General features: G+C 45.7%; 1 protein-coding gene across 4 annotated transcripts in view; it reads left to right on the top strand.

The window, feature by feature from the left end:
• ston2 (stonin 2) overlaps positions 1–15,635 on the top strand; it is a 178,004-nt gene that overhangs the window by 40,907 nt on the left and 121,462 nt on the right. For 3 of the 4 annotated variants that reach the window (XM_072493678.1, XM_072493694.1, XM_072493685.1), the window contains exons 2-3: positions 9,058–9,336; positions 10,011–10,241. In XM_072493678.1, the coding sequence (XP_072349779.1) occupies positions 9,219–9,336; positions 10,011–10,241 (349 nt within the window). In that variant the 5' untranslated portion in view covers positions 9,058–9,218. The remainder of the gene's footprint in view (positions 1–9,057; positions 9,337–10,010; positions 10,242–15,635) is intronic. The other variant, XM_072493703.1, reaches the window with a different exon arrangement.

The following is a 15,635-nucleotide window of genomic DNA, read 5'->3' as shown; positions in this document are numbered from 1 at the left end:
GGCACCGTGAGGCAACAGGGCTAACTGCGCCACCGTGCTGCCCATCAATCTCCATACTTTTAAAGGAACAGTTGAGAGGAAGACCCTTGATGATTCTGAATTCCGAAGAAAAGTCATATTGGATTTGAAATGTTAACTCCGTTTCTCGCTTCAAAAATGCTACCAGACCTGCTGAGTTTTTTCAACACATCTTGTCTTTGGTTAGTTGCATTGTTATGCTATTCAGATGTGCCGGACTCCAGTTTTGAGCATTAATGTGACTTGTGTCAGCTGAATTTGAGTAAGAAGGTCTCTATAATTGTGCCCTTGAAAACTTGGGAAAGGAAAATCTGCAAGAGTATCTTAATTGCCATTCAATGGTGGAAAATGCAGTTGTGTGGATGTTATATGAGGATAGGTTTGGATTTTGATGTTGTATCTCCCATGTGCAAATAGTTGCGGATGTTCTTGTCGACCTAGTTAAGATATCGAGGACCATGGGGAAACAATTATTGATCTCCCTGTTAGACTTGTTGAATGCGAGCTCCCTCGGCAGGGATGAAGTCCAACCACCTGGGGCTTGTTAAGGCAGAGGATAAAAGCAGGCCCGACTCGGGGCGAGGTCTGCACTGGGAGTGAGATGCTGTGCTAAGTGTAGCATAATCAATTACTCACGAGACTAGATGAGATGGAGTCAATCGATGGCTTTCTTACGCAGACCTGTTCCCCAGTAGCACAGTTACAGAATGCGGCTGCTGTGAGAACCCGGATTCTTATACTCCGCCTTACTGGGTGGAGCCAGTAGGCGGCTGATCCAATCGGGACCCGGCGTCTAAACACAAATCGACTCTCCGCATCACAGGGTACCGTAATACCCCTAATGCATACCACCACATTCACCCCTTGTTAAAAAAGAACCCGGCGGGGGTAGTGGGCCGTATGGTGGTAGGGGTTTACAGAGTCGGTACGTGGGATGCCACTAACACAGCGGCTATGCTCCGATATCAAACTACTAGCACTATTTACAATGCCGCTTTTACTGGGCAACTGAATTATTTACAGAGGCATTTCTTGCTTTGTTATACGGATTCGATGAGTCGGATGGGTGCCCTGGTCGTCCTCCCCGATCACCTCAGCCCCGGTGGTGATGCAGGCACTGGCTCGGGCACGTAGCGATGTCTCTTCCTGCTTCACTACACCTAGGCAGGGCCGGGGGAAAAACCGATCCACCCGGGAAGGGGGCGGCTGTGGGGTGCGCCGGTGGGAGGGAGGGGTTGATTGGTTTAGGGGGTGGGGGGGGTGGTGACGAGTTCCGGCGGGTGCCAGGTCCCGCAGAGAGATCGTGTCCTGTCGGCTGTCTGGGTACGCCACGTAGGCGTACTATGGGTTCGCGTGGAAGAGATGAGCCCTCTCGACCAACGGATCCGATTTGTGCGCCCGCACATGTTTTCGGAGCAGGATGGGTCCTGGGGCTGCCAGCCAGGTCGGGAGTGAGGTTCTGGAGGAGGACTTCCTAGGGAGGACAAGGAGGCGTTTGTGAGGTGTTTGATTCGTTGTTGTACAGAGCAGCGACCGGATGGAGTGGAGGGCGTCAGGGAGGACTTCCTGCCAGCGGGAGACTGGGAGATTTCTGGACCGTAGAACCAGCCGGACAGTCTTCCAGACCGTTCCGTTGTCCCTCTCTACCTGACCGTTTCCCCAGGGGTTGTAACTGGTCGTCCTGCTCAAGGGAATGCCTTTGCTGAGCAAGAATTGACACAGTTCATCGCTCATGAAGGAGGACCCCCTATCGCTATGTATGTAGGCGGGGAAACTGAACAATGTAAAGATGGTGCAGAGGGCTTTAATGACGGTGGCCGCGGTCATATTGGGGCAGGGGATGGCGAATGGAAAACGGGAGTACTCGTCAACCACGTTCAGGAAGTACGTGTTGCTGTCGGTGGAGGGGCCCTTTGAAGTCCAGACTGAGGCGCTCAAAGGGACAGGAAGCATTTATTGGGTGCGCTTTATCTGGCCTGTAGAAGTGCGGCTTGCACTCTGCGCAGATTTGGCGGCTGTTCTGACCTCCTCGATGGAGTAGGGCAGGTTGCGGGTCTTCACGAAGTAATAGAAGCGAGTGACCCCCGGGTGGCAGAGGTCCTCGTGGAGGATTCGGAAACGGTCCACTTGTGCGTGGGCACATGTGCCGCGGGATAGGGCATCGGAAGGCTCGTTCAGCTTTCCGGGACGATACAAGGGACGATACATAGTTACAGGTGGAGAGTTCGATCCTCCACCGCAAGATCTTGTCGTTTGATCTTGCCCCGCTGTGCATTGTCAAACATGAAGGCAACCGACCGTTGGTCAGTGAGGAGAGTGAATTTCCTGCCGGCCAGGTAATGCCTCCAATGTTGCACAGCTTCTACTATGGCCTGGGCCTCCTTTTCCACTGAGGAGTGGCGGATTTCTGAAGCGTGGAGGGTGCGTGAGAAAAAGGCCACGGGTCTGCCCGCTTGGTTGAGGGTGGCCGCCAGAGCTACATCAGACACTTCGCTCTCGACTTGGAAGGGGAGGGATTCGTCGATCGCGTGCATCGTGGCCGTTGCGATATTTGCTTTGATGCGGCTGAAGGCCTGGCGGGCCTCTGTCGACAGGGGAAAGACCGAGGACTGAATTAACGGACGGGCCTTGTCCTCGTACATAGAACATAGAACGATACAGCGCAGTACAGGCCCTTCGGCCCACGATATTGCACCGAAACAAAAGCCATCTAACCTACACTATGCCATTATCATCCATATGTTTATCCAATAAACTTTTAAATGCCCTCAATGTTGGCGAGTTCACTACTGTTGCAGGTAGGGCATTCCACGGCCTCACTACTCTTTACGTAAAGAACCTACCTCTGACCTCTGTCCTATATCTATTACCCCTCAGTTTAAAGCTATGTCCCCTCGTGCCAGCCATTTCCATCCGCGGGAGAAGGCTCTCACTGTCCACCCAATCTAACCCCCTGATCATTTTGTATGCCTCTATTAAGTCTCCTCTTAACCTTCTTCTCTCCAACGAAAACAACCTCAAGTCCATCAGCCTTTCCTCATAAGATTTTCCCTCCATACCAGGCAACATCCTGGGTAAATCTCCTCTGCACCCGCTCCAAAGCCTCCACGCCCTTCCTATAATGCGGTGACCAGAACTGTACGCAATACTCCAAATGCGGCCGTACCAGGTCATGCAACATGACCTCATGACTCCGGAACTCAATCCCTCTACCAATAAAGGCCAACACTCCATAGGCCTTCTTCACAACCCTATCAACCTGGGTGGCAACTTTCAGGGATCTATGTACATGGACACCTAGATCCCTCTGCTCATCCACACTTCCAAGAACTTTACCATTAGCCAAATATTCCGCATTCCTGTTATTCCTTCCAAAGTGAATCACCTCACACTTCTCTACATTAAACTCCATTTGCCACCTCTCAGCCCAGCTCTGCAGCTTATCTATATCCCTCTGTAACCTGCTACATCCTTCCACACTGTCGACAACACCACCGACTTTAGTGTCGTCTGCAAATTTACTCACCCACCCTTCTGCGCCTTCCTCTAGGTCATTGATAAAAATGACAAACAGCAACGGCCCCAGAACAGATCCTTGTGGTACGCCACTTGTAACTGAACTCCATTCTGAACATTTCCCATCAACCACCACCCTCTGTCTTCTTTCAGCTAGCCAATTCCTGATCCACATCTCTAAATCACCCTCAATCCCCAGCCTCCGTATTTTCTGCAATAGCCTACCGTGGGGAACCGTAGTTGGGGACCCACTGGGCGTAATAAGAGAAAAAGCCCAGGCAGCGTTTCAGGACCTTGGAGCAGTGAGGGAAGGGATACTCCATAAAGGGGTGCATGCGTTCAGGGTCTGGGCCTATAACTCCATTTCGCACTACGTAGCCGAGGATGGCTCGACGGTCGGTGCTAAACACGCATTTCTCCCTGTTGTATGTGAGATTCAGTGCGTTTGTGGTCTGGAGGAACTTGCGGAGGTTGGCGTCGTGGTCCTGCTGGTCGTGGCCGCAGATGGTGACGTTATCGAGGTACGGAAACGTGGCCTGCAAACCATACCGGTCAACCATTCGGTCCATCTCCCTTTGGAAGACTGAGACTCCATTAGTGACGCCGAATGGAACCCTTAAAAAGTGATAGAGCCGCCCATTTGCTTTAAAAGCAGTGTATTTGCGGTCGCTCGGGCGGATGGGGAGTTGGTGATCGGCGGACTTCAGGCTACTGTGCAATCCGATTGACCATATCGGATATGCGGGGGAGAGGGTACGCATCCAGCTGCGTGTACCTATTGATGGTTTGACTATCGTCTATGACCATCCTCTGCTTCTCCCCGGTCTTTACAACTACCACCTGAGCTCTCCAGGGACTATTGCTGGCCTCGATTATGCCTTCCCTCAGCAGCCGCGGGACTTCTGACCGGATAAAGGTTCGGTCCTGGGTACTGTATCGTCTGCTCCTAGTGGCGACTATTTAGCAATCCGGGGTGAGGTTCGCGAACAGGGAAGGCGGGTCGACCTTGAGGGTTGCGAGGTTGCAGATAATGAGTGGGGGTATAGGGCCGCTAAATTGAAACGTTAAACTCTGGAGGTTGCAGTGAAAATCCAACCCCAGGAGTGTGGCAGCGCAGAGGTGGGGGAGGACGTAAAGCCGGTAGTTCTTGAACTCCCTCCCCTGCACCGTGAGGTTCGCGATGCAGAACCCTTTGATCTCTACAGAATGGGATCCTGCTGCCAGAAAAATAATTTGCTTACTCGGGTGGATCGGAAGGGAACAGCGTCTTACCGTATCGGGGTGTATAAAACTCTCCGTGCTCCCAGAGTCGATCAGGCAGGGCGTCTCGTACCCGTTTCTGAGTACTGTCGTTGTTGCCGTTTGGAACATTCGGGGCCGCGACTGGTCCAGGGTCACCGAAGCCAGTCGCTGTTGCTGCATCAGGGTTTTTTCCTCCGGCCCCGTGGGGCCATCCATTCCGGGGTCCTTAGCCGTCAGGCAAGATGGCGGCATCCATGGGTCACACACGGTCGGGGGTGGACAACATGGCGCCACCCATTGATCGCACGTGGCCGGAGGAGCACAAAATGGCGGCGCCATCCCTCCTGCATGGAGTCCGGGACCCAAGATGGCTGCGCCCGTTGGCCGCACATGGATCGTTGGGGGGCTTGAGGTTGGGGTCCTGGTTCTCCCCGGAGATTGCGGCGACCCCCCGGGCCTGGCACACCGCTGCAAAGTGCCCCTTTTTGCCACACCCTTTGCAGAGGGCTGAGCGGGCCGGGTAGCACAGTTGGGGATGTTTCGCTTGCCCACAAAAGTAGCAGCGGGGACACCCGGGTGGTCTGGCGCTCTGGCAGCACAGGCCTGCGGGGCGATGGGTGGGGGGGTGCCGGGGGGTTGGTTGCGGCGGGGGTCCACGGTGCCCAAGGGTCTGCCGCGCGGTCGCGGGCGTAGGCACGGGCGTTCTGTGATGCCACATCGAGTGAGGCAGCGAGGGCCGGTGCCTCCTTGAGGCCTAGTGAGTCTCTTTCCAGCAATGGCTGGCGAATTTGGGATGAAGCATACCTGCCACGAAAGCATCCCGAATTAGTCGCTCCGTATGTTCATTAGCCGAAACCGGTGGGCAATTGCAGTTTCTCCCCAGTATTAACAGCGCACTGTAGAATTCGTCCAATGATTCCCCGTGGATTTGCCGACTCGTCGCGAGCTGGTGGTGTGCGAAGACCTGGTTGACGGGCCGAACGTAGATTCCTCTCAGCATGGCGAGCGCCGCCTGGAAATCGTCCGCGTCCTCCATGAGAGTGTAGATTTCCGGGCTCACCCTTGAATGCAGGACCTGCATTTTCTGGTCTTCCGTAGGTACGCAGGTGGCCGTTCGGAGGTATCCTTCAAAACACGCTAACCAGTGTTTATAAGTGGCCGCTGAGTTTGCCGCGTGGGGGCTGATTCGCAGACACTCCGGAATGATTCGGAGCTCCATGTTCATTAAAGTTTGCGTAATAAATTGTTGCACAATCAATCACTCACGAGACGAGATGAGATGGAGTCAATCGATGGCTTTATTACGCAGACTTGTTCCCCAGCAGCACAGTTACAGAATGCGGCTGCTGGGAGAACCCGGGCTCTTATACTCCGCCTTACTGGGTGAAGCCAGTAGGCGGCTGATCCAATCGGGACCCACCGTCTATCCACCAATAGCCTCTCGGCATCACAGGGTACCTTATTACCCCTAAAGCATACCACCACACTAAGCATGCAGTTGTGAATATGTAAATAAATTCAACTTCGTCACCAACTGCTTCCTTATGAGTTGTATGCTCTAAAATTAAAAAAGTCCTGGAAATCTATATCTATCTTTTCGTTCTATATATTTTGTAGCATTTTGGTAATTTCATCCTGTGAGGCAGATTCAGTCAACAAACTGATTGGCAATTTCTGAAACCGCTAACTCCAAATGAAACAAAACAAAAGTTGTGGCCTCCCAGGAACAACAGACATGATGTTTTATTGTGAGAAATCGGAGTACGTTCGGAGCTTGATACAAATTGTAACCTAAATCAGCGTGGCGATCTACTAACTTAAATCATGAGACCTATTAGAACATTGGAATTAGATTAAAGTGAAGGACATGCATTTCTATAGTGCCTTTCACAAGCTGAGAATGTCCCGAAACTCTTCCAACTTTTGAAGTGTAGTCATGGTTGTAATTAAATCATTCATCACTCTAATACCTGTTGTGTGTCGGATTTTTTGTGAAGTTTATTTCATTTTGAAGTAGTTCTGGAGTTTGTTACTGATTTCTAGAAGTGTTCATTGGACTTATGCAATAGTCACAGAAGTGTCATGAGATGTCTTTATGTTGTTTCACCAGGAAGTATAGTATAGACTTGTTTATCTATTAGTAAGAAAATCCAGATATAATTTTGGTTGCTTTTTCTGCTGCCCACATGCAATGTATTATTGTGCGCTTTTTTGTTTAGAAGTGGCCTCAGCCGCTGTTGAACAATGCTTGTGAAATCCCTTTGAATGCAGTGATTATATGTTGTGCCTGTCAGTATTGATATTCTCCATTTGTGATCTGTGGTATTGTTTAATTTGGCAGCATAATCATTTCATTCGTTTTATATTTTTTGGGTTATGGACCAGGCATTTTAGGGGAGCAAGCTTAAAAACAGTTAGCTTTTCACTCCTGTGACAGAAGGGTGTTATTAACAGAGTTGTAGGTCATTAAATCTAGGTGGAAGCAAGTGATGCCAAGTTGGAAGGCTCTCAGTTGTTTAAAATGAGAATTTCCTCCTTTGCCAATCTTTCCCTTTCCACTTCCCTCTGAGGACCATTGACTGTTGGTGGAATATTGCTCCGTGGGTACTGGATGCTCTGGACTCTCAGCTTTGTCTGAATTCTTTCTATAAGTCTATACAGTGAACAGACCACTGTGGGAAGGGTGCTGCACATGAGAGTGCTTTCTGCCTCATCTGACATCATCAGCAATCACTAACCTGTGTGTGTGTCTGTGTGTCTCTGCATCTAATTGTTTCTATATTGCGCTCTCCCTGTTTCTCTGTTGCTCTCTCTCTGTCCCTGTCCCCCTTACATTCTCTGTCCATCTCTTTGAGTCACTTTAATGAATATATCAAGGGATTCTTTGCAAATGTGGATTATTTAAATATTGGCTTTTACAGGCTCTGTAGATAGAAGCGCACCATGGAAAACCTGAATCACTGCACTGCTCTGTAAAATTGACCTCCAAGTGTAGATTCAGAATAGCCTCAGCTGTGGCATCCTTCCTCATGTAGAATAGAAATTGGAAAATACTTCAAATAGATGTTGAGGCAGTTATGTAAATCACGCTTAATTTAATTTTGTTCAATAATATGCAGCCTGAATGATTTCCTGTTCCACAGCAACATTAAATTGTATTTGTGAGCTTTTTGTACATGCTGTTGGTATGCTGGCCTTCATTGCGAGATGATTTGAGTACAGGAGAAGAGAAGTCTTACTGCAATTATTAAGGGCCTCAGTGAGGCCATACCTGGAATATTGTGTGCAGCTTTGGTCCCTTTATCTGAGAAAGGATGTTCTTGCTCTCGCGAGAGTACAGCTAAGGTTTACCAGACAGATTCCTGGGATGGCGGGACTGAAGTATGAGGAGAGATTGAGTTGGTTCGGATTGTATTCACTGGAGTCCAGAAGAATGAGGGGGGGTGGATCTTATGGAAACACATAGAAATTCTAACAGGACTAGACTGGGTAGATGCAAGAAGGTTGTTCCAGATTGTGTGTGTGTTTGGGGGGGGGGGGGGGGGGGGGGGTGGGGGGGGGGGGGGGCGTGGCGGGGGTCTTGTATGAAGTTGGGAAGCATATCCTACCAGTAGCCTTACTACAGAGGAAAGCCATCCAAGAATCTTTAGAGTCTTCATTACTTTATTGCAATTGATTTTTTAATCCAGTTCCTTCATTAGACATCTATCTGTATATGTATTATTTAGGGCTAATGGATAACCCTTACTGCACCCCATGAGAGAAGCTATTCATGTAGATTGCCAAACCTCTTTCATTTGTAGTGACCTATAGGGTGTTAATCTGCCTTTACTGGTGTGTCCCAATCCTCTCTTTTTCCAGTGTTTTATTCTTTTACATCTGTTTAGTGAGAGGCAATCTGGATGCACAGATTGTTTGAAGTTGATTCGACAGTGATGCCAGCACATTTTTTGTTCTAGTGACAGCATGATTGGGGGAAATGGGCAGTAGACAGCATTCTTCCTTTGTGACATCAATAGCGTGGAATATTTTGATTCCATTGTAGGGCAACATTTGTGGACAAAATGTGTCTTTCAGGCTTTCTCTGACGATAAACATTTCAAATCCTAAACCATGAGCTCAAACTACAAGGCAGTGATTCACTGGTAAGCGTGCAGATAGCACCTGCACATTTGTTACGTAAGCTATGTGAGTCATTCACTGATAGTGCTGAGTGCTGAATGATTCAATGTTTCATTGTCCTAACTGACCTCATGACCAAATGCTTTATATGTTTCACAGCAAAGTTTTGGGGATTTGTACCACGATTGGTCCTCTCATCAAGGAGTTCCCAAGAAAATTGATGAAATTGCTTTGAATGAAAATTAACCTTCAACGTTGCGACCCAATCGACATATTATTGCAGTATCACGTTGAACAACTTGTACGTACTTGATGCAACAATGTTATCTGCTGGTGTGATTGCTACCCACAGATCAGCTAGTGTGATTGCTACCCACAGATCAGAATGGGTCTCCTTTAATGATGATACACAATGTACAGTGTATACAAGAGATGCAGGTAAAACTCTTTACGGGAAATTAATATTTCATGCTTCAGAACTTAATTTAAAATTAGACAATTTCTTTATTGTCAGAGAGTACATCAGCACTTCAGTAAGCACTGTGACAACCTACTTTTCAAAATGACCTGTTTTAATCAGGATTTAGAAAACTACACTTTTGCTTCAAGCACTGACCAGAATCCCATCCTTCTGATATGTCGGAAAATGAGAGCTATGTATCACAGTTTAGAAAAGTATTATTGATGTCCAAAATGCATAGAATATTGTTCCTTTCATGTATTTGAAGAATGTAGTTTACTGAAACTGATTGTTCGAAGCAAACAAACTGATGGACAGTTTGTGTACAAAAGGTCATCAAAAATCAAGATTATTTTTGTTGGGAGCAGGCAGGATTGCACTAATTTTCTTTTAGAAAAGTAAAAATAATTATTAGTTGGTGTTGGAAAAGTCATTTCACTGTTGTTTTTGTTCCTTTTCCTGCTTTTTTGTCTCGGGCTCTATTTCCTTAAAATGATTAGAGACAAAATAATTACGTTTTTGATGCCAATTCTATGAACTAGTCCTGTCGAGAGGTCAATGCTTTTAAATCAATTGTTTATAAACTGATGTTTATGGAATTAGCTAAAACATTGTAGACTGCATGATAATGTAAAAATAATTTTATAATCAGCAGCTGGAGACCACACTAACTATTCACCAGCCTCGCTTTCATCACTTGGAGATGTTGATTACTTGAACCATGCAGTTCAGCAATCCTCTTCATCCATTCAAGATAGTCCTTTGGTTAGAAACCAGCATAGCCCAGTATGTCCAACACAAACAGCAGCTGTGCCCAGTGGATGGATTCGGTTTGATGACCAACTGTGGCCTAATCTTTCACCGCTCCACCTTCCGTCTACAGGTTAGTGGTTAGAATACGAGGGTAGCATGAAAGTAATTTTGTGACTTGTTTTTCAGTACCCAAAGGAATGCTTGCAGTGATAGTGTTTATGTATTTCTTTCCTTTAGCATTCGCTTAGATTTTCTTAAATTCTTAGGATACGCTATTCAAATGTGTAGCACAGATGCTAGTTGCACAATGAAAATACCTGCCCTTCCTGGGGGTCTGTGCTGCTGTTTGGCATTCTCTAATGATATGGGCATCCAAGCATGTTGAATTGGTGCTAGCCTGACACCACACAGCTTGATTGAATGATGTGAAGCCAGGATTCCAAATTTGAACAGTGCAGGTGCTGACAATGCTGGTGTCCCCTGCTCTAAAAAGAGGAGTGAGGCAGCAAGATGGGCCCAGCAGTAGTGTTATTCACACGGTCAGGCACCCTGATTTCAAGAAAGCTAAATGTTTGATTTTCCTTCTGTTGCAAGAGTCAACAAGCAGTTAAGTGTTTTTGGAGGTGGTGTTGTGAGTTTGCCAGAGGGGCAACCTGTGAAAAGCGGGAATTCAGAAGGAGAAGGTTTATGTGAAGGAGGATGAGTCCCATACAAAGAACAAAGAAAAGTACAGCACAGGAACAGGCACTTCGGCCCTCCAAGCCTGCGCCGACCATGCTGCCCGTCTAAACTAAAATCTTCTCCACTTCTGGGGTCCGTATCCTTTTATTCCCATCCTATTCATGTATTTGTCAAGATGCCCTTAAACATCACTATCGTCCCTGCTTCCACCACCTCCTCCGGTAGCGAGTTCCAGGCACCCACTACCCTCTGCGTAAAAAACTTGCCTCGTACATTTCCTCAAAACCTTGCCCCTCGCACCTTAAACCTATGTCCCCTGGTAATTGACCCCTCTACCCTGGGAAAAAGTCTCTGACTATCCACTCTGTCTATGCCCCTCATAATTCATAATAGTAGACCTTTATCAGGTCGCCCCTCAACCTCCTTCGTTCCAGTGAGAACAAACCAAGTTTATTCAACCTCTCCTCATAGCTAATGCCCTCCATACCAGGCAGCATCCTGGTAAATCTCTTCTGCACCCTCTCTAAAGCCTCCACATCCTTCTGGTAGTATGGCGACCAGAATTGAACACTATACTCCAAGTGTGGCCTAACTAAGGTTCTATACAGCTGCAACATGACTTGCCAATTCTTATACTCAATGCCCCGGCCAATGAAGGCAAGCATGCCGTATGCCTTCTTGACTACCTTCTCCACCTGTGTTGCCCCTTTCAGTGACCTGTGGACCTGTACACCAAGATCTCTCTGACCATGGCCACAGCATGAGCAGTTTTCCCATTTTGCCAAATAGAAAGGTGAAACTGTGCTGGATGATGAGAATGGGTTAAGTAAGGTGGGAAAATGCCATCATCCTCAATGTTCTCAGTGAAGTGGTGCTGAGGCACATGTCCAATCAGTACCATGATGCAGAGCACCATCGACTCTGTACGGCTCAGGAGATGCCAGCTTCCTTGTCCCCCTGCTGACTCTGCTTCATTCTATTGTTTATCTCATTGCCCTGCTGGAGGGAGAAGACACAATATAATTTTTTTGTGTGGCACTGTTTGGGTGATATGTCCACCGTGGGTGAATGGCTTTGAGATGCGTGGATGTTGTAAGAGGTGGGTGTGATGCTGGTACCATTGGTGGTTGTAGAATCTCTGCAGGGGCCTGGAGTCACATAGAGACCTGACCAGGCCAGGACCGCAGATTTGGTGAGAGAATTTTTAATTGTGGTAAATGTGTGTGTGTATATATATATGTATATTTATATGTGTATATATATATATATATACATAAAAAATAAAAAAGACTTTTATAAATTAGTTTTTAAAAAATTTTGTATCTATCTTTTGCGTGAAAGTGACCGCTGGGTCACTGTCTGTGCAGAGTCTGCACGCTTTCCCCGTGTGGCCGAAAAATGGCAGATGGAGTTTAACCCTGATAAGTGTGAGGTGATTCATTTTGGTAGAAAAAATTTGAATGTGGATTATAGGGTCAACGGCAGGGTTCTGAGGAATGTGGAGGAACAGAGGGATCTTGGGGTTCATGTCCACAGATCTCTGAAGGTTGCCACTCAAGTAGATAGAGCCGTGAAGTAGGCTTATAGTGTGTTAGAGTTTATTAACGGGGCTTGAGTTTAAGAGCCGCGGGGTTATGCAGCAACTATGCATGACCCTGGTGAGACCACATTTGGAGTATTGTGTGCAGTTCTGGTCACCTCATTATAGGAAGGATGTGGAAGCATTGGAAAGGGTGCAAAGGAGATTTACCAGGATGCTGCCTGGTTTGCAGGATAGGTCTTATGAGGAAAGGTTGAGGGAGCTAGGGCTTTTCTCTTTGGAGCGGAGGAGGATGAGAGGCCACTTAATAGAGGTTTATAAGATAATGAGGGGGATAGAGTGGACATTCAGAAACTATTTCCTCGGGTGGATGTAGCTGTTACAAGGGGGCTTAACTATAAGATTCAGGGTGGGAGATATAGGAGGGATGTCCGAGGTAGCGTCTTTACTCAGAGAGTGGGACGTTAGGAACTTTCAAGCGGTTATTGGATAGGCACCTTGAGCACACCAGAATGACGGGGAGTGGGATAGCTTGATCTTGGTTTCGGACAATGCTCGGCACAAGATCGAGGGTCGAAGGGCCTCCTTCTGCACTGTATGTTCTATGTTTGGTTCTTTAATGCAATAGAAATGTTTCTTAGGAGTTCCTTCAGTATCTTGGGAGGTCAAAAGGGTTTGTGGCTGGAAAAGTTTGGGAAACTCTGCATTAATTCGTATATAGTCTCACAGTATCAAATGTTTTCTCGGTTTCCCCTCTGCCTTCATAGTTTTATTGCATCTGAGTCAGATTGCACAAAATTAGATGACCCAGTGAGAAGAGACTACAGTTTTGAATGCTGGATTGATATCCATGTCTGATGGATGTGGGAGGTTCCTCGTTATAATATGGGTTGTGGGAGTGCATAAAATTGCTGCTGTTCAGACAAACCACTCTTGCTGCTGATATAAAGATGGTCAGGGCCATGAAAGGAGCAATCCCATTTGATCTGGGAGTTGTTGTGGGCCAGTGTTTAGAGAACCCCAAAGTGTATCATGGAGTTCACCTGACCCACAACTTTTACTAGATTGTGGTATGGGGAGCACACGGCCCACTCTACAGGTGTGGTACAGCAGAAATGGAAAAGTATTTTTTAAAGCAAAACAATGTTTATTCTATGAATTCAAGTTAACCTTTTTAAAACATGCAGTGAACATCTTAGCAACCATTAATTCAAATACAACCCCCAAAGAATACAACACTAAGTAATTCTTAAGCTGTCCTTTCAACGTCCAGAAGACTTTAAAAAAAAAAAAACTTTTCAGCAGAAGCACATCAGGTTAAAGTCACTACTAAGTGCAGTTATTAGTTTTAAATCACCAAAGGATCGATTTACATTCTTTAGATTACAGAGAGAGACTCTAATACACCTTCTGGCTGTGACTGCAGCTATCCTGCTCTGAAAACGAAACTAAAGCACACCCTGCAGCAAACAGCCTAAAATGAAAGTAAAAAGCAGACAGACAGCCCAGCTCCACCCACTCTCTGACATCATAGCAGTAATAAACACCCATTTCTTAAAGATACTCTCACTACAGATATTTACATACACACCCATTTATAAACACCCATTTCTTAAAGGTACTCATACATGACGGAGTGTTAATCAACCTATGAATCCTTCCATTGCTACTCACTATTTATGAAGGTAGGATTGAAGATACAAAACAGGGTACTCGAAAGACACACTCATTCCATTCAGATTCCAGAGTACATATCTGAATTACCCTATTATGTAATTATAGTACCAGAACACCGTTGAATATAAACTGCTAAATCTTGTAGCAGCATCTATGTTAGTGAGTTACCTATGACGGTATCCATGACAATGATTAAGAACTCCTGTACAGTAAAATTCCTACAACTCAACGCCGTGTTCCGTACATTTACATTTACATAGTGCTTTTCATGAATGGTGGACATCTCAAAGCATTTACTTTTGAAGTGTAGTCACTTCTGTATAAATGTAGGAATAACATATAAAACATGAAAAAGAGACATGCTGTGGAAGCTTTTCATCTTGGGCTCATCCGGATAGATTCACAAGAATACCAAATCTCAAAGAGAAGAATAATTTGTACTGCATGAGTAGAGGATGCTGGTTAGTTGGCAAGTGGACTCTTGCCGAGGTGTTGTCATGGTGAATGCACCAGGGAACAATTAATTGCCAAACTTCTGTTTCAACTCAACTTTGGTACGTTGGCCCTGATTGGTCAAGGCATTGCCATGGGGAATGAACCAGAGAATGGCTGTCCCCCAAGCTTTTGTTTAGTTGAAACGTTGTTCCCTTTGAGGTTGGTTTTCTTGTAAATTTGTCTTAATGAGTGCAAGATGAAAAGCTTCAACAGTATGTCTCTTTTTACCAGCAATACTCAAGTTCGACACTACCAATTAACTCTTATATAATTAAAATGCTTTCATTTGAAAACTGCAATCTTTCACCAACATTTTCTCCAAAAAAAATTTATAACTGCAGTTCAAAACTACTGAAAATAACAAGGAAAACACCATCTGAAATTTTACCTCGTCTAATAAACTTTTGAGTTACATGCTAACTAGTAACAACATGAGACTAATGAACAGGTTATGCTTGTTCAGGCAATCTTGTCAATTAATAGGAAATTCCATCTTATGAAATGTATAAAGAGTATGCTTGCACTTTGTTTTAGCTTGAATATGTCTCAACTGTATATTTCCATTTGTATCTTCCAAAGATGTACAATTGAATTTCAATGGCAATCTCATTCTTTTTCGTGAAGAGTGTGGTTTTGATCCCAGGAGGTAGTTCTAAAGTCAGTTGCTCCCTGACCTGGACATTATCTTGAGAATTTGTTTGAAATTTTGCAAATGTGTGTGAAAATGGAACAAGTTGGCATGGAAATGGCACTGTTACAGTGGAGCTGTCACTTTTACAGAAAACATAATATGGCTTAATTATCCAGTGCCTTACAAGCAAACACCAATATACTAAAAGACGTATGTACCATTTAAGAGGGATTCAATTAAAATAGCAATGCAAAATGAAAATGAGTTTTGATATGTCTCCTAAACAATGCAGCTAATATTTCCTATGGGTGGAATCTCACAGATTGTCCTCCCTCAGAATTTCCTCTAAGTGCCAGAAAAATAGATGTAGCTTAGTGTAAAACAATTTTACAAATGTAAATATAGAATAAAGAGAAAGGCAACGCAAATGCAAGCTGAAGAAAAATAATCTTTCAATTTTAAAAAAAAAAGTTAAAATAGTTTATACATTTGTCATATAT

Source organism: Scyliorhinus torazame, chromosome 2 (genome assembly GCF_047496885.1).
Source record: "Scyliorhinus torazame isolate Kashiwa2021f chromosome 2, sScyTor2.1, whole genome shotgun sequence".
NCBI classification, from domain to species: Eukaryota; Metazoa; Chordata; class Chondrichthyes; order Carcharhiniformes; family Scyliorhinidae; genus Scyliorhinus; species Scyliorhinus torazame.
Note: the sequence above shows the minus strand (reverse complement) of the source record. Positions and strands in the feature narration are given on the sequence as shown.